This window comes from Paraphaeosphaeria sporulosa (assembly GCF_001642045.1).
Source record: "Paraphaeosphaeria sporulosa strain AP3s5-JAC2a unplaced genomic scaffold CC84scaffold_6, whole genome shotgun sequence".
NCBI lineage: Eukaryota > Fungi > Ascomycota > Dothideomycetes > Pleosporales > Didymosphaeriaceae > Paraphaeosphaeria > Paraphaeosphaeria sporulosa.
This window is the reverse complement of record NW_017253365.1, coordinates 902,189-924,418: the sequence shown is the minus strand read 5'-3', so window position 1 is coordinate 924,418 and position 22,230 is coordinate 902,189. Positions and strand designations below refer to the sequence as shown.

Below are 22,230 nucleotides of genomic sequence, written 5' to 3'. Positions count from 1 at the left end.
AGCCACACCAAACCTCCTGATCAGATCCCTCCTCCATCAACCATCAACCCCCTCCCCAGTCCTTCGCCTCAGTTATCCTTCCCAAACCGCACGCTCAGAAACGGACAATTCTCCTTCTCCTGCCTTTCCTCCGCAGTAACCTCGCAATACGCCAGCGCCCGGTAGTCCCCGCACTGCACCCCGCTCCCGCACAGGAACGCGCTGCTCCAGCACTCGGCTCCCCGCACACAGCTCGTCACCTGGCTGCAGTACCCGCAGTAGAAGCCGCCGGGCATGCGTTCGGTGCAGGTGCAGGAGGTTGGCAAATTCGTGTTGGATGAGGGCGAGGAGGAGGGAGACGGGGAGGGTAGCAGGGTGGTAGGGATCGCAGTGGTTTGGCTCCAAGGGTTTGGGGACGGATAGCAGGGGGCGAAGAGGATCGTGGTTGAGGGCAGCCTCGCGGCCGCTGCGACCGTCAGAGTGGTTCTGTACGTGCTATTCGACGTCCCAGTCACGGTGCTCGTGACGGTCGTCGTGATGGTCGACGACGACGAGACCCGCACGCTGGAGGTCGCTCTCTGTGCTACCGTTAGCAAAAACGACCGCCAATGTCAGCCTGTGTGCTTGACTTGGCCGCTGTTTCACGGGCAGGACTCATCATCTTTTATATCGTTCACCAAGAGCGGGATTCCGGCCTGTCTCAAGCCTCTTCGCACGCGGGCGCGTATCGCGCATACCGCGGTGACCAGCAACCACTCGTACGGGCGTATCGCTTAGAGACGTTACACGTCCAGTCTGCAAGGGAAACCGGGCTGTGTGGCACGGCATCTTCGCTTCCTTGCAGTTCGGACCCAAACAGACCCTTAAGATAGAGCGCGTGGGGGTTACCGGTGAGGATGCTGAGAATCAAGGGAGAGCTGGATAGCAGAGGCCACCTTTTACACTTCATCAACGGAGCGGTTCAATATCTGCAATATTATGTTTCATTTGTCATTCCAGTATAGGTCGGGCTGCTTAAGCTGAAGCCTCTGTACAAGTTTTGAGCTGTGGTTCTTGAGATACATCCCTTACGCCCAACATTTTGCCGTGGTATCTGAGTAGTGGATAACTCCCCTGTTCCGTAAACGCCGAAGCGATAAAAGTACGCCGATACCAAATGCTTACATACCTCGAAAACGCCATTCTGCAGAATCGCCCATGTCCATCGTGCCCGGAGATCCATCTTACGCCGTGCCCTACTCCTCGATTAAACTCTCAAGTATGAGGCTCTGAATCACAAATTCACCACATGCCACCTTGACTTTCTTCTCGCCTACGAAGCCTGTACGAACGAGCGTCTGCGCCTCTGCCTTCACGGTTTCACTGTCCCTCTTGCGCTTCTTGGTAGCCTTCTTGCGCAGCGTATTGCCAGCACTGCTGCTGAATATCTGGGCTGCCGCATCGGCAAGCGCATCGGGTTTACCGTCCACGTATACCCAATCCCATGCTCCGGTGTCCACAGATTCCTTTGCTTCCTCGAGGTCGCTGCACAGACCAACCTCGGTGGCTCCCATGGCATGTGTAAGGAAAATGTATGGCTCCTGTTCGTTCTCTTCGCTGACAATTAAGACAGACTCGTCGCTAAATAGTAGCTGGCGGTCCTTGACCATTCGTATGAAAGTAACGTCTTCGGCAGTCGGGTCGTATGTCTGCATGTTACGAGAGCGGACGACCCCTGCAGGGTCCAGGAAGGTCGATGTGCCAGCAGGAAGGAGGTACTTTCCGAACGGCAAAGCATGACCTGCCGCTAGAGAGTCGTGAACCCAGCGAAGATGCAGGCAGGGGATATTCAAAGAGAGCGCTTGAAGGAACTTTGGGCTGCGCGAATGTGTTTGTGCAATGAGCGCCACAAATCGTAGATCCTCATGCTTACGCTTCAGCTTTAGGCCATGCATTGATGCGGAAGGTGCATTTGCGGAGCCATCCGAAGACATAGGCGCGTTGTATGAATCTGTGTCGAACAAATGGTGAAAGCCTTCTTCGAGGACCAACCCACCACTAGATTTGAGGAGCTTGCTGATGTCGTCTTTGTTGACTTCTTTGCTCGTAGAAGTTACAGCGAATGCCATGTTAAGGAAGACGTTGCCGCTTGAGGAGCGAGTTGAGGACGCCACCGAAGATGCGTGAGCAGTCGAGTCTCGAAGTAGAGAGGGTCCAGCAGTGCTCCTTCGAAGCACTGTTGAGAGTGGGATAGCAGAACCAACAACTCGAGGCGTTCCAACTCGCGAAGCTGAGCCAGCAGGACTGACAGCTTTGTTGTACTTGAATGTTCTATCCTTCAACCGAGCCCACAATTGTGCGGTAAGGTAGATGTTAGCTACCGGGACATCAATGTGCATTTTGGCTCGTGACTGTGCATCGGCAGGAAGGCTATCGCGTTGCTTTTCTTCCGCGACAATCGTTGCATAACCGTGGCGAGTTGTCGCTGGATATTCCGTCGCCCCGTCTCCCAGATCGACCTTGTCTTTGAAGCCAATGACCACGTACGCTAGCTTCTTCATTCCATGAATGTCGATTTTGACATGGTCCCCCGGATGCAGATCAAGAGCACGGATTTGCATGGATTCCAAGTCATGGTGTGTGCCATCATCGAAGCGGACACGAAGACGATGCGAGTCCACACGGCCAACGCACGTTGCAGGACAATAGCCTATGCTGGGCCAGTGGGCGAAGACACGATCAGGCATATCAGGCTCTCCTGATGGATCTCCGATAAAATCATCTGGTCCTTCCCCATCTACAGGTTCGATGCTGGGGATGTTAGCATCTGGCACAGGTCCGTCTTCAGCATCGAGATCATTTGCGTCACGCATCTCAACATCGGTATTGAGTGTTTGTGTAGACTTAGTAGGTGTCGTTTCATTATTTGCAGTCTGGCCTCGAAGCGTTGTCTTCAGTGGCGTCCTGCCTGGTGACTTTGACAGTAACGCCATGTTCACGGTTTTCAAGGCACCCTTTCGGGGGGTTTGAGGCTGATTTGGCTTGAACCGTGTCTTGGACTTCAACATTGCTGATTGAGTAATGCCAGCTTCCGCTCGAGCACGCGACGCGGCCTGAGCTCCTTGTGCTTCGCGGTCCTGGGTCGTCGGAGGAGACCATCCCGCTACGTGTGGGATGCTGCGGTGCGACGGACTGCTGGATTGATCGGAGACAGGGTCCGTCTCCTTGATTGGGCTCCGGAAGGCCTTTTTCGTACTATAGGTTGTCCGGCGTTTCTTCTGCGGATTGAACGGTGATTCTCGCGCTATCATTGCATCCAGTGGATCGTCCGGATCCTCTTCAAAGCTCAGGTGCGGCAGTTCCACTCCTTCAAGGTCGATAGATTGTTGTGTGCCTGGATCGTTCGCAATGTCCTGCAATGAACGACCCTTGAAACGTGCCGGAGAAGGTGCGATCACACTCTCTTCCATGGAACTGTTGACTTTACGGGCAGTTTGTGATGCCGACTCATGCTCCTTCACAGTATTGAAGAGCTCATTCTTATTGATCTTCTTTCGGAAATGGCCAACGTGGTCATCCTGTTCACCGTCCCAGATCCCAGCCACAGGACCCTCGGTAGCTGCCTCGGTAGAGTCGAGCTGTGTGTCGTCTGTTGCTTCCGGGAATACCGGAAGTTGGGTATCTTCGAGCAAGTCGGTCTCGGGAACAGTCGATTGCGGATTGGTGCGTGGAGGGTCCATTGAAGTGTTTGCATCCTTTTGATGGCCATGTCCAGGGTGAGTCGAGCGGATCAATACGTCTTGTTCAAGCTCTTCCTCAATAGTCTCAGGCACTTCATCATCATTGCGGGTGCTTTCGGCGCGCTCTTCGCCTTCTGCATCGTCTTCGTGCGCTAGTTCGGCGTAATTGTTGGGCCCATTTCGCGGTGTGGGTAATTCATCATCGCTGTCAGCCTCTGCCATTCTCATGTCGTCATCGCTGATCTGAGCGTCCCGTTCCTTTGGTTCGACGTCCGAATCTTCTTCGTATGCATGCTCGTCGTAGGTGATGTCGTCGTCTTGCGCGATCAAAGGGGGACTACTGGGAACGCCTTCCTCGGTTCCATCGACCGCCGCACCACCGTTACCCGTGGTCATGCCAAGTTCTTGGGAACTCAACTTCGGCGGCATCGGAACAGTCGATGAGATGGGTGAGCTGACCAGCGCCGATTTCGGCAGCATCGTTGTTTGGTTGATACTATACTGGTTGGTCGAAGGTGAGGATGGGAACCTTAGTGGAGCAGGTTGTGAAGCACCAAAACTACCAGCCGGCTCCGGCTGCGAGTCCATAACGACTTCCGTTTCTCTGCTACTACGGAGCCTCGAGAGGCTTTTAGGCGCAGGTTGGGGCCCAGAGGGCCGGCTCTGAGACTCAGGCTGCGGTTGGGATGGGGAAGGGTCTCGTTGAGAAGGATTGCGCGAAGGGGTTTCGGAAAATATGTAAGCCGGATGAGAAGATGTATGTGGTACTTGAACACGTTGTTCGACCCCAGCTACCATCTTTGCGGTGGCCGGTGCGGAGCGGCGGGTGAAAAGATCACGAGACAGCTGATCAGGTGAATGATCCGTACCATCATTTCTAGGTAGAGGTTGGGACAGTTCGTAGGGCGCATCGACACCGGCACCGTCGTAAGGACCATTATGATGAGTCGGTTCCATTCTACTAGGCTTGTCTGGAGAAGTGGCCGTCGCCCTCATGAATGACAGGTCATGCTTCTTCGACCGGCGCTCTGAAGGCATTGGAGCTGAGACGCTTGCCAGGGATTTAGCGGCTTCCTGTTCGAAACGTTCTTTCGCTTTCAGCCTGGCGTAATGCTTGCCGATATCCGTGGGTTGTTCCCAGCTGTCCTGTTGCTCTTCATAGTCGACATCCTCACCCGCCTGCTCCTGGTTCCGCCGCGCCTGCGAATGCTTCATCGATTCGTAATCAGCCCTCGGTTCACTAGAAGATCGCATGATTACATCACTCATGGGCCCCTTCCGATTATGTGGCTTAATTGGACTAGACATCATGGCGTCGGCGCTTGAATGCCGCGCGTGCGTGAAGTTTGGAGAAGGCCGCTGGAAGACGACATCGTCGTTCGGGTTGCCAACGGCGGGAGACGTCTTTGCCTGTGTAGCATTGAAAGCTTGGGTAAGAGACATGCCATTGTCTTCACCAAAGCCAAAGAACGCGGACGCTGACAATACGGTGCCCGGGGTTGTGTTCGTCCTTGCCGCCGAGCTCAGCACTTGGCCCTGGCTGTCCCGCTTCCTGCTTGGATAGGCTGCCGGGGTCTCAAAGAGCTTGAGAGGACTAGTCTCTGCGTATTGAGCGCGAAGTTGCGTGTCTTGATCGTCATCCATCGTGACGGGACTGGGGAGGCCATCGCGGGGCTGTTCTGGACTTGAGACAGTCGCGTAATTTCTCGCTGATTCTGAGCTGTCCCCGTCGGTCACAGGAGCGACGGGCTCGAACGCGGCCCCAAGCATGCCATTGCTACCGTAGATCCCGCTGGTGAGGACCTTGAAGATCTCAGGATCCGCCTGCGTGTCGCCGGGAGTGTCCATGGCGCCGTTGAACGACTGGTAGGGTTTGCGCGCGTCTTCTCTCTCCCTCATCGACTCCCTAGTGCTGACCGGTGCCGAGTGGTGTTTGTGGAGGTTCGGTGTGGCATGTCGCGAGTCGAATCGGACGCGTCGGGCTGCCGCACGCGTCGGTGAAAGAGAGAGCGAAAGCGCCGTGGCGGCGCGCTGTGGGCTAGGCAGTCGCTGCGAAGGGAATGTGGGCGTTGCGGTCACAATGTGCTGGCCGGTCGAATCGAAGGAGTGGATGGCAAACTGGCTGCCTGCCCGCTGGCGGAGCAGCTGGGAAAGCTGGGATGGGTCCTAGTGGCGTCAGAGGATGTGCTCAGATAGCACGACTCATGATCTGCAAGAGCGACCGGGGTGTTGCCGCACTGCATGCATGCGAGGAGACGACAGCTCACATCGTAGAATTTGTCCTGCAACATCGTACAATCTTGCGACTCCGCCATGATCACGACAGCCTGCCGGAGCTGTTCCGGTGCGACGTTGGTGGAGGAATGTATCGTAATTAGCCACGCGACATTAATTCTCCGGGGGATTGATGAGGGCTGACGCGCGAACACGTGACGGCTTTTTGGGGGGTTGCTTTGTCTCCGACAATAAGCAGATCCAAATGGCGTTTGCCAAATGATGCCAGCATTTCCAATGCGATAAAGACCTAAATCGAAGAGCACCAGCCTGAGATATGACTCTGCCTTGGATACCTGAGCGTTGTATACAGGCCAAAAGACGCCTCTGCTGAGCGATGTCCTGCGAGGAGAGACCAAACGCCCCTCAGCACTCTGTGACTACGGCGTTCACTATCCATACTTATTACTGAGTCCGTGACGGGTTTTTTCATGGCTCAAGCTCGAGGTCGAAAGTCAGAAGCGCGCACAACCCATCCGGACTTTCCAATATCGAGACAAGCCAATTGGTACGGGCTCAAGCGCTCATGTTTAATAGATCGATTGCGGCTAACCTTGAATGTTTCAAACAGAAAATGTACAATTGTTCCCCCTCAACCTCTTGTCTTGCTCGCTCTTGCTCGTTACTACCGCCCGACTTTGACCGACACCCAGCGCTAGCATGTTTCCTCGCCATGTTTCGCACATGTCCTCCGCCTTTCAACCTCCATCTCTAGTCGTTCCTCGACATGGTTCGCACATGGCCCCCATCTTTCGACCTTCACCTCTAGTGGAGGAAGGTGTAGTAGGCCGACAATGCAAAGGTGGCGGCAACGGCGGCCCAGCCGGTTCGCGCAACGGTGGCGTTCTTGAATCCAACACCGACATCCCAAGCCAAATGCCTCAAGCCGTTCACGCTGTGAAAGAAGAAGGGCATCGCGACGGTAAACTTGGCGGCGGCCTTAGCCCACAGCGGCCATGCGGCGACCGCAGCGACCAGGGACTGGCTCTCGAGGTGCCATCCGAGCGTGGGAGCCGCGAGGTAAGCGATGCCGAAGATGTATAGACCCCCACTGAGGATGACGGCGGTAAGACGGTTGAGGCCGGAGGCGTACCAGGTGATCTGCGGCTTGTAGATGGAAAGGTGCGGGGAGACGGGACGGTGAAGGCGCTGCTTGGCGAGTATTTCCTCGCCAGATTCCTTGCTGATCGTGTTTGCCAGTCTGCTACAGTATCAGCTTCACGTGTTCTGGGCGGCGGGTCGATGGTGTGAGCAGCTGGTGATGTTGTCACGAGCTACGTACCTGCGTTGGACCATGCGCCCGGCGGGCTGGATCATGAAGCTCGGGGCGACTGCCCGTCGCAGGCCAAGCTGGAACACTCGCTGGGAAGCCATGATGCGTGCAGCGGCTGCCAATTGGTGTGGAGGGGAGAGGGTTGTCGGCGGTGGTGGTGATGTCGTTGCTCTCTCACAATCGTGAAGCCCAGCATCCGAGCCGTTGCCGAAGCAGCCAATCACAGCGGCCCGCTTAGTCAACGCCTGAGTGCAACCCGAAAATTATTCGCGCACGCGGCTCTGCTCTTCTTCTCTCAGGAACCTCGATATCGCCGCCTCGACCTTCGGGTATGAGATCGCGGAGTGACGGCCCTTCCGTTGGCGTTATGTCAGTGGTACCGGGACATGAGGGATCCGCGAAGAAATGCCCGTAGTTAATCGCTCATTTGGCCTATAATTATGACCTGATGAGTTTCATATCCAGGGCTACATAAATATTTTGGTGGAGTCAATCTTCACGTTTGCTTTGTATCTGCGCGCCTTGGAGCTATACTTGCAGTGTTTACGCTGTAGTTCTTGCACGTAACGTTGTGATTGTAGGCGCGTAGGGTTATCTTGTGAAGCGTCCCGGTGCCTCCCGACAACGACCCCTTCCGTTCGTGTTGACGTGGTAGAGCTGGATGAGTATGTATAAGCAGGTAGAAGGGTAAGCTTGTGTTGTCAAGATCACTGTAGCTAGTCACCATGACTCTCTTCATTGCGCGATCGTTGTGACCACGCTCATTGTTGTGTGTTGCCCCCTCGAAAAATTTGTTCGGGCACGAACTACATCTACAACAACGAACCCACATCTTACGCAGACAATGAAGCACAGCGCTACAAATTGACATACTATACCATTGATATCCCATTGACACCCCGTACACCGTAGTCCGAAGGCGCCATGAACGCCACGCAGCTCGGCCAATCCGACTTGGGTTTACCACCGAATTCGTATATCTACAGGATCATTTCCACCGCGCCGCGGCAAGACCCGCTCACCTATGATCGAACCGACCTACTCGCTGCTATTGCCTCTGATGACTCCCTCCGCTTTTTCGACCCGACAACACTCAGCACGCTCGCAAACGGTGTCGTAAGAAATGTCAACGAGAAAGTCACGTGTCTGGAGCGCGGCAACGACCAGCAGAGCAACCTCGTAGTCACAGCTGGAAGAGATGGACTGATCAAGTTTTGGGACAAAAGGATCCCGGGGTCGGCAGTCGCGCACATCCAGAGCCGTGAGTAGACAGCGCATCTGTCGTAGTGAGGTACTAATCTTGACGCAGCACAGAAACTCATTTCGTCACTTGTTTGCAACTCGGAGAAGCACTTCCTTGCCGCTGGAATTGAGAACCCTGAGGACGGACCGCGCGGCTCCCCAGTCTACATCTGGGACCAGCGCAACCCACAAGCTCCGGTGCGCGAATACGTAGAGTCGCACACAGACACTGTCACGGACCTGCAAATACACCCAAATCTTCCAAACCTACTCTTGTCCGCGAGCACAGATGGCCTGGTCAATGTCTTTGACATCACACAAGCTGACGAGGATGACGCGTTATACCAGGTCATCAACCATCGCTCCGCTATTGCTCGCGCAGGCTTCATGTTTCCCACAACCGACATCTATGCCATGGGCACAGACGAGACACTGAGCTTCTACGCGCTTCAAAGCCAAGAGGACGAGAAGGAGGAGCCAAAGCCCAAAGCTTATGGCGATACGCGGGAGCAACTGGGCTGCGAGTACTTGGCCAAGATGCATTGGGTGGGCGACAAAGCGTATCTTGCCACTGGGAAGCACAGGTGAGCTAGCTCCTGCAATTCAATCTAATCAGTCTCTGCCAGTGATGCTAACTGTGAATAGCTCTGGCGATCTCACGCTCTATCCTGTGCACAAGAATCTGCAAGGCGGTCCTCTCGATTACATATGCAACCCACAGCAGCCCCTCCGGCATCAAGGGGCCCATGGGGAGGAGATTGTGCGTGATTTGTTCACGGATACGAATGTGAGTATTCTTACACAGCTCCAAGATTAGTGTCACGAATGCTAACCATCCGTAGACAGGTACGACCTATACCTGCGGAGAAGATGGCTCGGTCCGCGCTTGGAGAATGGCTAGTGAACAGAACGCTGAGGCCTTCGGAGATGCCGCTGAGCCGAAAACGAAATCGAAGGACAGGAAAGAGAAGCGAAAGGACAAAAAGAAGGACAAGCGGAAAGGCGATGAGTCCAGGTTTGCACCGTATTGACCAGTACACACAAACGCAAGCAAAGAGAACCGCACAAATTCATAGAAGCACCCAAGAATATCCCCATTGAGCAATCGTGCACAAATAACAAGCATTTCTCATATACTTATACCGTCCGCGACACGTTGAGGTTACATCCTTTTCAGATCATCGAGTTGGACTGCTTGAACTGGACAATGCCCGACATAACTTTCGCAGCGGCAGTCACCAAAGGCGCCACCTCCTCAACTTGATCAGAAATATTTCTCAAGGTAGCTCTGTCGCGCCTCTCCCTCAGAGCCCCTTTACGACCTACAATGATTCAACCCAGCACGGAAATACCGAAACACAACCGGAGCCATTTGTATTCGAGCCACTGCACAAATGTCTGCAAGCTTTAGGTGTAAACAGGAGCCTGGAAAATGAAGGTGGAAAGAACGTGCGGGTTTTCTACACAGCCGACTAGAAGGGTGGCACCGAGTAGACGGTAAGTCAATCCGCGGACGGTACAAAAGGGATTTTGAGAGCAAGTGCTAAGCATAACAGAAATTCTGAGCGCATTTTTCGCAGACGGTGAGTCGCGAAGAAGGCGTGCTGATTGCATCCTTGAACCAGATGGAGCCCAGAGATTTTGGGGCTGCCTACAGGCTCCCTCCGCTGAACCATTGGTCAGACATCGCGTACCTTCAGCTGTTTGGTCCTTCTGCGGCCCGTCCTACGTCTTCTTCACCCCTAAAGTTAGATTACATCATTCGCCACAGCATTGCCAACAGGACCGCCAAAGCTATAGCTGAGTATATGCTCACCAAACACAAGGTTCAAGACCCAGCCTGGCTCGGATTAACCTTTTCCCTGGAAACGGACGAGGGCAAGGTCATTTTGAGCTCGCCTAACCGCTAGGATGCAGCGCACCTGCCGGCGGGTGTAAAGAGCAGCTTGGCTTGAAGACCATGGACAGAGTCACCGTCTTCTATACGAGTGATATGGTATGCTCTTCTAGGTATTTGAATCTACTGTTGTGGCTGGGAGATGTTGATGATTCGCAAATTTCAGACTCTGAGACTCAGTAACAGAACTTCGGGGACATGGAGCAGATGAATAGGGATAGTAGGACTATGTGTTTGTGCATCATGGGAAGGAGATCTCGCGTCGAGCCAGTGTGTGATAAACTTGGTAGAATTCGTACATTGAGAGTACCAAATCCAATGCAACAAGACAGCCTCACATCTTCCGTAAGTATAAGACAAAAGGTGTTGTAATACTGCTTGTGTTGTCTCTCGTTGTGGGGAGCGCAATCATCTTCAACTGAACAATAGTTATCCACGCCTACACGATAAATCATTGACGGAGCCATTCCGACCAAAAGAAAAGTTGAGAAACCAATGAGATGCCTCGGCCAGATACAAGCTTCCGGTGACAAAGGTTTTTGATCTTCAAGGTGATAGTACGATAAACTCGGCCGACTTCCTCAGGTATAGCGTTATCGTACTTTGATCTATGATACTTGGGCCTATGGTATCGCAACGCATTTAAACCTCCTCAACATGTAGCCACGCCCATCCACGGATTTTGCACACAGGCCACGACTGGCGTACATTCCTGTGCTGGTTCGAGAATTAAATTGTGACTGCACAATCTATCATGATGTCTGTACGGTCTTTCTTTGCCGTCGCGCTTGCACTCCCACTTGCGCTGGCCCACCAGCACCACATCCGCTCGGACCCCAGTACGCTGGCGCAGACACCTCTCGCCATCAATGGCATTCCACCGTCGACCCGCGCCCATTGGATGCGCAAAGCCAACGAAGCACTACAAGATGTCCACGGCGACCCCTGTCCGTTCGGGGCATTTGGCGCCGTAATAGTAAACCACACAGCGCCTGGGCTCGGAGAGCTAGTCTGCATCGGCGCGAACTCGAACCGCCAAAAGGGCGATCCGACGCTGCACGGTAAGACCTCCAGCATTCACAGTTTTTGTTCTTGTGTTGTGTAAGGAAGTACCCAAGCTCACATGATATGCCGTGTTGAAGGCGAAATCGCCGCCATCCAAAACTGCTCCGCCGTCCTCACATCCCCCTGGGGACCGTACAACTTGAGCACCACCGCCGCGCTGGCGGCTTTCACCCAGCTCTCGCTCTACACGAACGCGGAGTCATGCCCCATGTGTGCGTCTGCGATCCGCTGGGCGGGCTTCAAAGAGTATGTTTACGGCACCAGCATCGACACGCTGGTCGAGAAGGGCTGGGGCCAGATCCGGATTAGTTCGATGGAGGTGTTCCGGGAGAGTTATGATCTGGGGACGGCGACGAAGTTGATTGGGGAGGTGCTGACGAACGAGACGGATGTTTATTTTGGGTGGCAGTATGATTTGGAGGCGGAGTGTCCGGAGGGGTGTGGGAGGGTGGGAAGCAGCTGTCAGGCGGGGGATGAGTAGGCAGGAACATTATTGTTCATTTCAATCGGACCCTCGCAGCCACTTTCCCGCGCCTTGTTGCTGCAGGCATATTGACTCCTATGTTACGAGTGTGCCTTGCGCTCACTTGTTCGTTAGCCCTCTGAGTATCGTGGATCTCGCTCAGTCCCGCGCTGATCCGCTGCGAAACTTTTCCAGCCTGAGCTACTGGAGTCGGATCGTACGTCTCGTCTTTGGTAGCTTTTCAACCCCCCCGGCCGGCATTGCCTTCTCTATGTATCCTCGGGGAGATAAGTCACAGGAGGCCTGTTGCCGCGAACGATCGTCGTGTATTTGAGAGCAACCCACCCGCCCGGGGCAAGGCAGGCGCGTGCAGCTGGCCACGAGCAAGCACGAACAGGGGCGTCTGCTTCGATCGCAAGGCGAACGAACGGCCCTTGTTCGGGTCGGAACGTTTGAGCAACAGTTCGCACCGTGACCGCGGTTGGCCAGGAGCGATGAGACGAGGTCGGAGGCGCGCGGGATGAAACGCCGACGATGGCGCGCTGCGGAACAGGCCGCCATTCACTGCGCGGGCCATAGCTCCCGCCCCGCCTCTTATCAAGCAGCAGCTGCCCATCCCCTCCACATCCACAGCATCGCACCCAGCATGGCTTCGGACGAAAACGACCCCCGCCGCAACCGCAGCCGCGATCGCGACCAGTTCGACGAGCACAACCCGTTCATCGCGTTCCGCCGCTTCGCCGACTCGCACGTGTCGTCGCTTCTGAACACCGTCTTCACGCTGCCCGCCACCATCGCCAACTACAAAAACGTCCACGTTGCGCGCGAGCACTGCCTCTTCGGCCGCGCAGACTCGGCAAAGTGCGAGCAGCTGCACGAGCTGGAGGAAGAGACGGCCCGGGTGATTGCCGAGTGCCGCGAGCTGTATCGTGCCGGCAACGTAGAGCAGGCACTCGACAGGGGCGAGGCTCTGCTGCAACTCAACCATGCTGCCGACGAGCTCCGCAAGCAGATCGTGGAAGGCGGCCAGGGAAGCAGCCCTGCAGAGAGGCGCGCAGGCCTCATCCCCGAAGCACGCGACGGCAACAGCAGGACGGAGCTGGTAGAACGCGTGGCCAATGAAAAGGGACAGCAGTGGGGCTGGTCATGGGACTGGGGCTTCCCTAAGCCATTCGATGCGGATGAGGACATCGCAGACAGGCGCGATCGATGTCGACGATGGCGCCGCCGACGGGAAGAGTCCATGCTCACGAACACACAAGCAGCCGAGCAACGTGATGCAGCGGAGGACCGCTCAATGTTCCCCGACCAACAGAGCTGGGTGGAACAGCAGCGTTTCCTGCATCAGCTGGACGAGGCACTTCTGCCTATATTCCAGGAACTGTTCCGTCGCGAGAGTTCCGAGACTGCGGACGTGTATGATATGGCTGGAAACTCGAATGTTGCTGCAGAGCTGGTACGTGTTGGTGTACCCAGGGATGCCTTCGAGGACCTCCTTCGCTCTCAGAACGGCTATCCTTTGATGCCTCAAGAGAAGCTGGGCCAGTCTGACCACTTGCTGCACGAGAACTGGTGCCGTCGTTTCTTCGACCGTACCGATCGGGGATTCGTGGGTCGACCATCCAGACCCGAGTATCCCAAGCGAGTCCCATGGGAGGGCGAGGAAACAGCCGAGGAACCTAATTACGAGTACGCTCATGATCACGAAGATCAACACGATGAGCCTCCAAGCCCCAAGACCAAGCAAGGTGGCTGGTCTAGCGGTATGCCGGAGACGGAAATGGAAGCTTACGAGCGCTTGCTTGGCCCTACGCCTGCCTTCGGATCGGACGCCCAAACAGAGGGTCGCCCCTCTGTACTTTCGACCCTCACCACTACGGAGCGCACGGTCCACCCAGATGGTACCGTCACAACCAAGGTCGTGCTCAAGAAGCGCTTCAACGATGGCCGAGAGGAAAGTTCCGAGACTGTCCACACAGAGCGGGGACAAGACTCCGCGGGGGAACCAAGTGATTCTCCATCGAGCGTGTGGGAAGCTGCTGCTCAACACAAACCACAGGAGCAAGCCCGCAAGGACAACGATAAGAAGACTGGCTGGTTCTGGTCGAGTTGAGCTTTATGACCATTTATGAGACACGATTCGGCGCATCTGGTTGTACGTTGGATTGTACTTGGAGCAAGTGTATGTAAGGTAAACTCCGGCAAAGCAATATCCACTCCTGCATTTTCTTAAGCTTTGGGATCGGCGTACTCCTCTCAATTGACCTCAAGCGAATCAGATCTTCGAAATGAACTGAATTACACACTGAAGTATCTTATGCCAGTCTGATGCTTCCCCGATATGCTACTACGTTTTCCCAATTGCCATGGATTATCCAAGAAGATCAGACCACGACCTGGTCCGATGAAATACTTACCAGTCTTCATAAATCCGATCGGCGCAACTAGGACCAAGATCAACTGCCGCATATGTTGGCCCCATGTCTCCACAATATCAATGCGGGGGACGCACGTGCGCGCCCACGTTCGCGTTTCTCCACAGTCTGAAAGGGTTGGACTTTATCCTTCCAGCCGGCGCGCACGCAGATTAACTTGCAATAACTCGAAGCCACAAGATGACCACAGAATGTGCCATCTACCGGACAATACCTGGTTTGTCAACAATCTATGGCACTGCACACGTAAATTTTCGATCATATATTTCTCGCGAATTAGACGACAGTGTCAGTCGATGAATGCAAGGGTCTCGCATTTCTCGAGGGTCCAGTCGCCATCTACGTAGCAGCATCCTCATTAGGTCTATACTCAAATTCAAATCCAACCCGTCATGAGTCTGTGCTGGATGGGGCAATATGCCTACATAAACGCTCGTTGCCCGCAATAGTTGAGTTGTGATCCACCTACACACGCAACCGTATATCGACATCGCCATCATGCTTACTACCTCCGTGGTCACGATCGCACTCTCCACCATGGGCCTCGCTCAGGCGGCGGTACCCGCGGGTTACAACAAAGTCTACTTGCAGAGCATGGTTGACACCAAATTTGTCGTGCAGGCAAAGGCAACGACATCCGGAAGCACTGTTGTCGTGTACGCAACCACCAAATCGCCCTACAAAATAAACAAGATAAGCTAACACATCTAAACAGCAACACCGTCAACAACAAAGCTGACCAGCACTGGCTCCTCACCTCCAACACCTCCAAGATCTACCTCGCAAACAGCGACCCGCCAACTCTGTGCCTCGACGCCGGCGCCAAGAGTATGTTCTCTCCCCCTACATCGTCCAGCCAACTAACCCGTCCACCCAGCCGCCTGGAAAGACATGGCCAATGTCTACGTGAACACGTGCTCTGACACTGCGCCTGGGCAGAACTGGACCGTCATGGCGGACGGCCGCATCGCTGTGACGGGTTCGAGCCCCGCGGAGTGTCTGGATCTGCAGTATATGCGTGCGACGGCGAATAACCCTGTAGGGCTGTACCAGTGTGCTGGGCTGAATAACTCGGGGGCGAAGGATAAGGGGATTAATTGGCCGCAGAAGAATGTTACTACGACGCCATGAGTGGAAGGGGAAAGGGGTGCCACCATAGCAACTGCACGCTAATCCCAATGGTTTTCGTTGTTGAAACTGCTTATTGTCTTCCATTTCCCTCCAACCTATCTCACCTGCCGTTACACAGAACATGTCCGCCTCTCATACCGCGACACCGTCCGCGACAAAGGCTCACTTGGCGTCCCGATCTCGACGTCCTCGGCTCCGCCCATCATCTCTAGCTTCTCCCTAAGTTTCTGCAGGCTCGCCTCCTTCTGCTCAATCTCCGTGCGTATCTCGTGCGCATTCGCCAACGGATCCTTCAGGACATGATACACAGTGGACGCCAACAGGACGACGGCCACAGAGACCAACGGTGCCCACTGCCCAACCTGGTTGATCGACTCGTTCGTAGACCCATCGTTGCGAATGTACCACTCGATCCAGCAGATGAACGCTACCACTATGCACGGAGATAGCAGAAACACCGCAACGAGGATGATGAGTGCAGTGACGTCGGTCAGCAGCCGCAGCACAGGCACCAAGTCGTGCAGTCTCGGCCTCTCCTCTCTCACACGGACCTCCCGACTCAAATGCAACGGCATCCTCCCAATGCCTCGTAGCGTGACCCAACTCCTGCCCCAATCTGCTTTCAGCTGTCTCCACACAAGCCCCTTCTTCCTCCAAAGATGATGCGGCTCGTGAATCGTAGCCCTCAGCTCCTTGCTCCCCAACCTCAGCACACTCAGCAGATACAGAAATATCTGCGCCAGCGCAAAACCCCACACCGCGATGTATATCAGCAGCGCAAGAAGGTCGTCGCCATTGTCCCGCGCGGGATTGTGCAACTTTGCGAACTTGGTGTGCCGCGTTGACACCACGCTCTTCAGCGACGTCCGCTGCCGGATCACCTGCGACGTGTTCCAGCACGGGTAGAAGCAGTTGTTGCTGAGCTCCTGCCACGTTGTTTGGGGATGCTCGAAAATGTTGGCGATGGTCGCGTTCCAGCTGCCCTCCCAGTACTTTGGGTCCCACCCATCGCTGAGCTGTGCGTCCGGGTCCAGTACGCCCGCGAAGCAGAAGCGGTACTGCGGCGCTGCGAGGTTCGTGGAAGACCAGGCGAGTAGAGCGCAAACGGAGGCGGCCAGCATGGTCATGTTCCAGAGGAGGATCATGTAGCGGATGATGAGCGAGGAGCGCATGGTGCGGGACCAGATTTGCAGGGGGAGCCCGACGAGGCAGGCGGTGACCACGATAGCGGTGATGGGGTCAATGTCGAGTTCCACGGCGTCGGGCTTGACGGTGACAGTGGTGGCGTTGGTGACGAGGGCATTGATGGCGTCCGGACCGGTGGTCCAATTGGAGTTAGGAGAAATGTAGGGGATTGTGACGTTCTGCGCATCTTGGATGGGTGGCTGGTTTGCTATGATGATGAAGGCATTGATGGCGGCGCAGGCTGCGTAGGCGACGACTGCGCCGAAGAAGACGTGGGAGAGCCAGCGGATGCGGATGGAGCAGAAAGTCAGGACGACGAGTACGTAGAAGAGGTATCGGCTTGCGGGGGCGTAGATGTCGCTGATGGGGTAGGCGCACGTTACATTTTGTGCGATCAAAGTGAAGGCCTCTCTGTTTAATGTCGCATTGTAAGTGCCTCCTGAATCACCCTGGTAGGAGAGCGTCTCTACGGCTCCAGGAAATGTCGCCGAAGTCGCCATGATACTCTTTTGTTGTGGCTCAGCATGTTCTGCTTTCAATCAGGTGATAAAGTAGAAGAGTGTTAACGAGTTTGAAGATACTGGTACGGAGTCGTCTCCGAAAGTTTTTGGTTACCTAAACCAGCGTAGCTTTGCCCTTTTGATGTGACCTAACTGCACTAGCTGGGCACGGCGGCTTCACTATGCGGCACTACTCCCACGCCTACTTGTCCAGGGAAAACCCACCTGTGCAAAACACCCCTTGAACGGCTTGCGACAAGTCTGTTATGGCGCGATCGCGGTACGCAACCTCACTGCCGGAGACTTATTACTTACAGCGTTGAAACGCTCCATCAGCCACGCCTCTATAGCTAATTGCGATCCTCTCTTCGTTTTATTCCCCAACGACACATTCAAAATCGGCCCGATGTGCGCTTCGTCTCGTCCTTCAATCACAACTATATCATCTTCAAGCCCACCCTTACTCTTCCAGCCTTTCTTCAACTTGGATACAAACTCCGTGACGGGATCGTGGAGGAGTTCCTTCCCACCAACCCACACCAGCATACTTTCCACCACGTGATTCAGGCCACTCCACCACTGCGGGTCAGCGAGATACGCTTCAGCGTAAACGTCGTTGCTCTTGACATCCCAAGTTACTTGGTGCTTGGAATCCGCGTCCATTTCGCCCAGATACATTGTCGCCCATTTTTTCAAAATGTACGCCGAGAGAGTGTCTGACTCCGCGTTTCGCTCATAGCTATTGAAGGCAGTCGAGAAGCTAACCCAAGGGCTGAACAGCATGACGCCGCGAAGCGGTACCTGGACCTCTACGCGCGGAACACCTGCCTTCGGGTGCAGGATGTGCGAGAGAAGAGCCAATGCGAGGGCGCCGCCTGCAGAGTCGCCCGAGAGCATGATGCTCGAGGGACTGCGACCGCTTACATTCACCAGGTGGTCAAGTGTAGCTGCTGCTTGGCGGAGTTGAGTTGGATACACAGCTTGCTCAGGAGCGAGACTGTACGCCAAAACGAGGAACGAAATCGAAGAGGTGCTCCCGGTACCGATGTTGATGTCTTTCGTAAGGCCATCAAGGTATGTTAGATGGTCTGGAGATGCAGGCTGTGTGTATCCGCCACCTGTCACTGTCAGCTCTTCCTCTGTACGCTTTCCTATACCGCTTCTGTTCATTTCCGTCAAGGTACCTACCGTGCAGATACAACACCACAACCTCCGCCGCCTCTTCCCCAATCCAATGCGCCTTTAACCCTTCTATCTCCCTCCTCTTCCCCTGCACCGCCAAACTCCTTGCCTCCCTCCCCGTCTTCCTGCATAACTCGCCATACGCCTCCGTGGTGGGCTTGAAGATTGCCCGCGAGACTGCGAAGCTAGCGTGCCGCAGTAAAGCTCTGAATACTGTGAAGAAAATGTCTTCGAAGAAAGTTGCTGCGCCGGAGTCGGTGAACCAGCGTATGGGTGTGGTGAGGAGGCGGAATATCACGGCTAGGACTGCGGGCAGGAGTCAGAGTATTCCTCGAAAACAAGAGCAAATGGAAGCTCTAGCGACGACGCTCTGTCGGGATCACAAAACAAGCCCTTCCATCACGGAGTGACTGGAGACTGGGTCTCTGTAAGACTCACGAACTCTGGCTGCGAGAAGGAGCCATGTAGAGGTGCTCGGAGGCGATATATTCGCCATGGTTCTGGGAGTTTTCTTTTTGGAATGCAAGTGTAGCCCCGTTCTAGTGTGCGCGAACATTGAAGATGTGGTGTTGGGCGAGGAAGTGCGGTCGGTATCCGAAGATGCGCGTTAGTTCCCGGCACCAACACTGGCCAATAGGCACCGAGTCGCAGCTGTTGGCAGGTCGAAAGTAACATGTTGTTCTTTAATTCATGAATTGTGTCACTATGCAGGCTATGAGGATGCTTAAAATAATGCACGGTAATTATGGCGTACGTTTCGTGGCGATCAAGGGAGCGCGACTCCATACTACAACGCAAAAACCTAAGAGCTATTCACAAAGACACATACGACTATATCAGGACAGTAGCAAAATTAAAATACCCACCAAGCTTCAGAGAAGGAGATGTTCTGGTCTCTCTTTCATTGCGCAATCACATCGTCTATGATTTATGCTTGTTAAGACCTCTTGCTGATGAAACTTCAGTATTTTCTCACGGCTCTTGGTGCCATCCAAATAGTTAGACGATTCCAAAGCAAACCTATTCAAACTCACTTGGCTACGGTCGCATATCCTTGGCTCCGCTCCCCAACCATCAAGACGTACCCAACGCACTTATGTAAATTAGTTCTCGACGGTCTCTCCGAGTAGTGCAAGGACTGAATCTCCAAGCCCCTCGATGCGGCCTCTTAAAGGCATAATGAACACTATACGGCACGAAGATTGGTATAGGAGGAAAAATATGTATCTCACCTTCGAACGCTGTGTCTGCCATTCCAAACACGAGAGGCTTGATTTGATACCGGTACTATGTTAGGTACGCTGCGTCACACTCAAGTGCAAATATACTGCTTAGCTTGCCTATGTTCATAGCAGACTTCTCAAACGTTTTGTACGCCATGTGTATCTTCTCACTATCGTCTTTGTCCAGCGCGTTCAGCGTGTCGATTTTATCGACCAAATACCGATTCAGAGGGGTCGCAAACGCAACAATAAGCATTTTCAATTTCCTCCCATCGTAGTTCTTAGGTTGGCACCATTTGGCGTTAAGTCGAAAGCCTCGAATCCGGGCGTGAAAGCTCGGTGCTGCTCTACATTGGCTTCCATGAGTCCTGCAATGCCGGCAATCTGTTCGATCTCGGGGAAGAATTGCTGCTCTTCTATGTCGTGATGGTGGTGGTGGTGGTGGTGGTGGTGCATAGACGGCACCAGCATTGGCACTAGGTGAGGAAACCACGAACTGTGGAGATGTCTGAAGCGGGTATATAGAGGGCTTGCAGGTAGATGCTGTTGAGGCCACGGATCATGCATGCCATTGTGGGCAAGCACCATTTGAGTAGCAACGTAGTATGCTGAGTGGGGGGCCCGGTTCGGTTTATTAGGGGAGTTCAACCTTGTGCGGTAGCGAAGAAACATTCGTCTTTAGAGAATGGAAGAGTTGGGAGGAGTGGAAGGGGCTGATCTGCCGATTGTGAGGACACATTCACAGCTGTGATAGCGTGCTTAGTGGAGAGCTCGGTCATAGACAGGCAATTCAAGTTTCCCAGGCGCAAGGTTGTAATGAAAATTGTCGTGCAGGATTCGGGACTAATTTGGAACGAATAGAGAAAAGTTCTCTGGCCGTGAAAGCAGTTCGCGAAGAACGTTGATGGAAATGATCTTTCTCACTACCTAGGTAGTATTAGAGCAGATACAATAGGTTCCTTCGGTAGTTTAGACTGATGATAGCTTGACTCCGTCAGAACCGCTCTTTATAATACCGTTGAGTTACGCCCCGTGAAGAATGTAGTACGTTCTTATGACTAAAAATTGTTCTGATGTCGGTCAGTATATGCAGCCGGCGCAACTTCATAAGGCATACTCTACGCGTGTTGGGCAGGCGTGTAACTGTATGTGAGACAGGAAGCACCGAAGACTATGCTAATCGGAGGTCTGCGCTGAGTTGCGCCGGCCCCGATCTGCCGGAAATATTGCACTGTGATTGGTGCTTAGACACGTTGCGCTAGCTCGAGCGATCGAACTTCGTACATCTTTCCACTTTCCGTTAGTCCCTAGCAAGGCTGCGGGCCAACTTGATCCCGATTCAGCACTCATTCTGAAAGATACACCGATTCTACCCTGGCAGGTAAGATATATCTAGATGCTCTTTGAACACAATGCATCTTTGGTTCCAACAAACACGCTCAAATCATCACTGTCCCTCGTACTACACTCAGCCCATTTCTGAATCGGCTTTTCGCGATCAATTACTCTTGTTCGTCGAACGATCACCACCACGACAACAACTACAGCAGATATGAAGGTCCTCCTCATCGGCGCAACCGGAAATGTAGGCCTTCGACTTGTCTCCGCTCTTCTCACTCACGGTCACAATGTCGTTGCACACGTACGATCTGTTCAAAAGCTTGAGTCTCTTCTCCCAGAGTCCGTTTACCGCCAGCTGTCCGTTATCGAGGGCAGCGCGTTCGACGCAAATTCCATAAAAATCGCCATATTGGACAACAACTGCGATGCCGTTGTCAACTCCGCCGGTCTTGCAGCAGTGACTCCCTGGGGCAAAAGCGATCTTCCGAGAATTGTCGCCGCCGTTGTTGAAGGTGCGCGACAAGCTGGTGCTGAGCGAAAGAAGCCGTTGAGAGTATGGTTCCTTGGTGGAATGGGAGCACTCCAGTTTCCAGAAGCGAACTCGCTGTTGTCCGACCAGTAAGTATAACGACGAAATTCCACTCAGCGATATCGAGGCTGACATCTACAGTGTCCCCATCTTGCTTGACCATTGCAGGAACTTGGCTTTACTCAAATCTCTTCCACCGAATACTCTCGATTGGTCTATGCTCTGCCCAAGCAACATGGATCCAGAGTCCTCGGATTTCAGTGTTCCTACGAAGAGCTCGCATGCAAAACTGACGTCCAGTGCGCAGACACCGCCATTATGGAAAGATTCATGGCTCAAGCACATCCCACTGATCGGGAAGATCATTGTCATCGTGATGAACATCACTCGTTACGGTACCACTCTAGAGCAAAACGCCGATTTTATCGCCACTGATTTGGAGACCCTGGACAGTCCGTATATTGGGACTCAAGTGGGAATCATCGACGCGTCGAAGTGATGAAGTGCGAAAGTTTTATGATTACATTTACATAGCGTTTCAGCGTTCGCGATAGAATACCTGATATATAAATATTCAAGACTTCTTACCGAGTACCTTTTCTCGAAAGAACATTACCACTTGTTTAGTCTACGCGCGAGGTCAGATCCAATACACACGATACCAGAAATGCATAACTCACCACTTTTTTGGTCTGAGACTCTGACGTCCCTTTTCTAACTGACGCTGATAGACCGGCTTGCGCGGGTATTGATGCAACCTCTGCTCTGTCCACCGAGAATGCTCCTGCCACA

The 22,230-nt window shown here is 53.9% G+C and overlaps 10 protein-coding genes across 10 annotated transcripts; 6 read left to right on the top strand and 4 right to left on the bottom strand.

Moving 5' to 3' along the window:
- Positions 1–969: 969 nt before the first annotated feature.
- CC84DRAFT_1165042 (uncharacterized protein) lies at positions 970–6,051 on the bottom strand. Its single transcript, XM_018178630.1, has 2 exons — positions 5,966–6,051; positions 970–5,864 (listed from the first exon to the last, which is right to left on the bottom strand). The coding sequence occupies exons 1-2, from the start codon at positions 6,011–6,013 to the stop codon at positions 1,215–1,217; spliced, it is 4,698 nt and encodes a 1,565-aa protein (XP_018034990.1). The 5' UTR covers positions 6,014–6,051; the 3' UTR covers positions 970–1,214.
- Positions 6,052–6,319: 268 nt separating this feature from the next.
- Positions 6,320–7,403, bottom strand: CC84DRAFT_1259975 (succinate dehydrogenase subunit C). Its single transcript, XM_018184955.1, has 2 exons — positions 7,255–7,403; positions 6,320–7,173 (listed from the first exon to the last, which is right to left on the bottom strand). Exons 1-2 carry the CDS (start codon positions 7,344–7,346, stop codon positions 6,738–6,740), a joined length of 528 nt encoding a protein of 175 aa, XP_018034989.1. The 5' UTR covers positions 7,347–7,403; the 3' UTR covers positions 6,320–6,737.
- Positions 7,404–7,942: 539 nt separating this feature from the next.
- On the top strand, positions 7,943–9,583 carry CC84DRAFT_1147351 (WD40 repeat-like protein). The gene is made up of 4 exons (XM_018176588.1): positions 7,943–8,506; positions 8,555–9,071; positions 9,133–9,274; positions 9,330–9,583. The coding sequence occupies exons 1-4, from the start codon at positions 8,170–8,172 to the stop codon at positions 9,516–9,518; spliced, it is 1,185 nt and encodes a 394-aa protein (XP_018034988.1). The 5' UTR covers positions 7,943–8,169; the 3' UTR covers positions 9,519–9,583.
- Positions 9,584–10,042: 459 nt separating this feature from the next.
- Positions 10,043–10,593, top strand: CC84DRAFT_799166 (uncharacterized protein). Its single transcript, XM_018187451.1, has one exon. It carries the CDS (start codon positions 10,113–10,115, stop codon positions 10,395–10,397), a length of 285 nt encoding a protein of 94 aa, XP_018034987.1. The 5' UTR covers positions 10,043–10,112; the 3' UTR covers positions 10,398–10,593.
- Positions 10,594–11,066: 473 nt separating this feature from the next.
- CC84DRAFT_1206259 (cytosine deaminase) lies at positions 11,067–11,930 on the top strand (the record flags this gene model as incomplete). Its single annotated transcript, XM_018182023.1, has 2 exons — positions 11,067–11,445; positions 11,527–11,930. The coding sequence occupies exons 1-2, from the start codon at positions 11,139–11,141 to the stop codon at positions 11,928–11,930; spliced, it is 711 nt and encodes a 236-aa protein (XP_018034986.1). The 5' UTR covers positions 11,067–11,138.
- Positions 11,931–12,558: 628 nt separating this feature from the next.
- Positions 12,559–14,025, top strand: CC84DRAFT_1218056 (uncharacterized protein; the record flags this gene model as incomplete). Its single annotated transcript, XM_018182961.1, has 1 exon — positions 12,559–14,025. One exon carries the CDS (start codon positions 12,559–12,561, stop codon positions 14,023–14,025), a length of 1,467 nt encoding a protein of 488 aa, XP_018034985.1.
- An 820-nt stretch (positions 14,026–14,845) lies between these two features.
- Positions 14,846–15,478, top strand: CC84DRAFT_1218055 (uncharacterized protein; the record flags this gene model as incomplete). Its single annotated transcript, XM_018182960.1, has 3 exons — positions 14,846–15,003; positions 15,063–15,175; positions 15,225–15,478. The coding sequence occupies 3 exons, from the start codon at positions 14,846–14,848 to the stop codon at positions 15,476–15,478; spliced, it is 525 nt and encodes a 174-aa protein (XP_018034984.1).
- Positions 15,479–15,527: 49 nt separating this feature from the next.
- On the bottom strand, positions 15,528–17,226 carry CC84DRAFT_1165036 (uncharacterized protein). The gene has a single exon (XM_018178629.1). It carries the CDS (start codon positions 17,161–17,163, stop codon positions 15,589–15,591), a length of 1,575 nt encoding a protein of 524 aa, XP_018034983.1. The 5' UTR covers positions 17,164–17,226; the 3' UTR covers positions 15,528–15,588.
- A 201-nt stretch (positions 17,227–17,427) lies between these two features.
- On the bottom strand, positions 17,428–18,841 carry CC84DRAFT_1196733 (alpha/beta-hydrolase; the record flags this gene model as incomplete). Its single annotated transcript, XM_018181484.1, has 4 exons — positions 17,428–17,588; positions 17,628–18,281; positions 18,352–18,651; positions 18,784–18,841. 4 exons carry the CDS (start codon positions 18,839–18,841, stop codon positions 17,428–17,430), a joined length of 1,173 nt encoding a protein of 390 aa, XP_018034982.1.
- A 2,101-nt stretch (positions 18,842–20,942) lies between these two features.
- CC84DRAFT_1121159 (uncharacterized protein) lies at positions 20,943–22,030 on the top strand. Its single transcript, XM_018175602.1, has 2 exons — positions 20,943–21,527; positions 21,580–22,030. Exons 1-2 carry the CDS (start codon positions 21,121–21,123, stop codon positions 21,935–21,937), a joined length of 765 nt encoding a protein of 254 aa, XP_018034981.1. The 5' UTR covers positions 20,943–21,120; the 3' UTR covers positions 21,938–22,030.
- The last annotated feature ends 200 nt before the right edge of the window (positions 22,031–22,230 follow it).

Excerpts from the sequence above, each read along its gene's own strand:
- CC84DRAFT_1165042 (XM_018178630.1), bottom strand. The coding sequence starts at position 6,013 with ATGGCGGAGTCGCAAGATTGTACGATGTTGCAGGACAAATTCTACGAT. Across the intron at positions 5,865-5,965 it reads TGCAGGACAAATTCTACGAT|GACCCATCCCAGCTTTCCCA; the intron begins GTGAGCTGTCGT and ends TGACGCCACTAG.
- CC84DRAFT_1259975 (XM_018184955.1), bottom strand. The coding sequence starts at position 7,346 with ATGGCTTCCCAGCGAGTGTTCCAGCTTGGCCTGCGACGGGCAGTCGCC. Across the intron at positions 7,174-7,254 it reads GGGCGCATGGTCCAACGCAG|ACTGGCAAACACGATCAGCA; the intron begins GTACGTAGCTCG and ends ATACTGTAGCAG.
- CC84DRAFT_1147351 (XM_018176588.1), top strand. The coding sequence starts at position 8,170 with ATGAACGCCACGCAGCTCGGCCAATCCGACTTGGGTTTACCACCGAAT. Across the intron at positions 8,507-8,554 it reads AGTCGCGCACATCCAGAGCC|CACAGAAACTCATTTCGTCA; the intron begins GTGAGTAGACAG and ends ATCTTGACGCAG. Across the intron at positions 9,275-9,329 it reads ATTTGTTCACGGATACGAAT|ACAGGTACGACCTATACCTG; the intron begins GTGAGTATTCTT and ends AACCATCCGTAG.
- CC84DRAFT_799166 (XM_018187451.1), top strand. The coding sequence starts at position 10,113 with ATGGAGCCCAGAGATTTTGGGGCTGCCTACAGGCTCCCTCCGCTGAAC.
- CC84DRAFT_1165036 (XM_018178629.1), bottom strand. The coding sequence starts at position 17,163 with ATGGCGACTTCGGCGACATTTCCTGGAGCCGTAGAGACGCTCTCCTAC.
- CC84DRAFT_1121159 (XM_018175602.1), top strand. The coding sequence starts at position 21,121 with ATGAAGGTCCTCCTCATCGGCGCAACCGGAAATGTAGGCCTTCGACTT. Across the intron at positions 21,528-21,579 it reads AACTCGCTGTTGTCCGACCA|TGTCCCCATCTTGCTTGACC; the intron begins GTAAGTATAACG and ends TGACATCTACAG.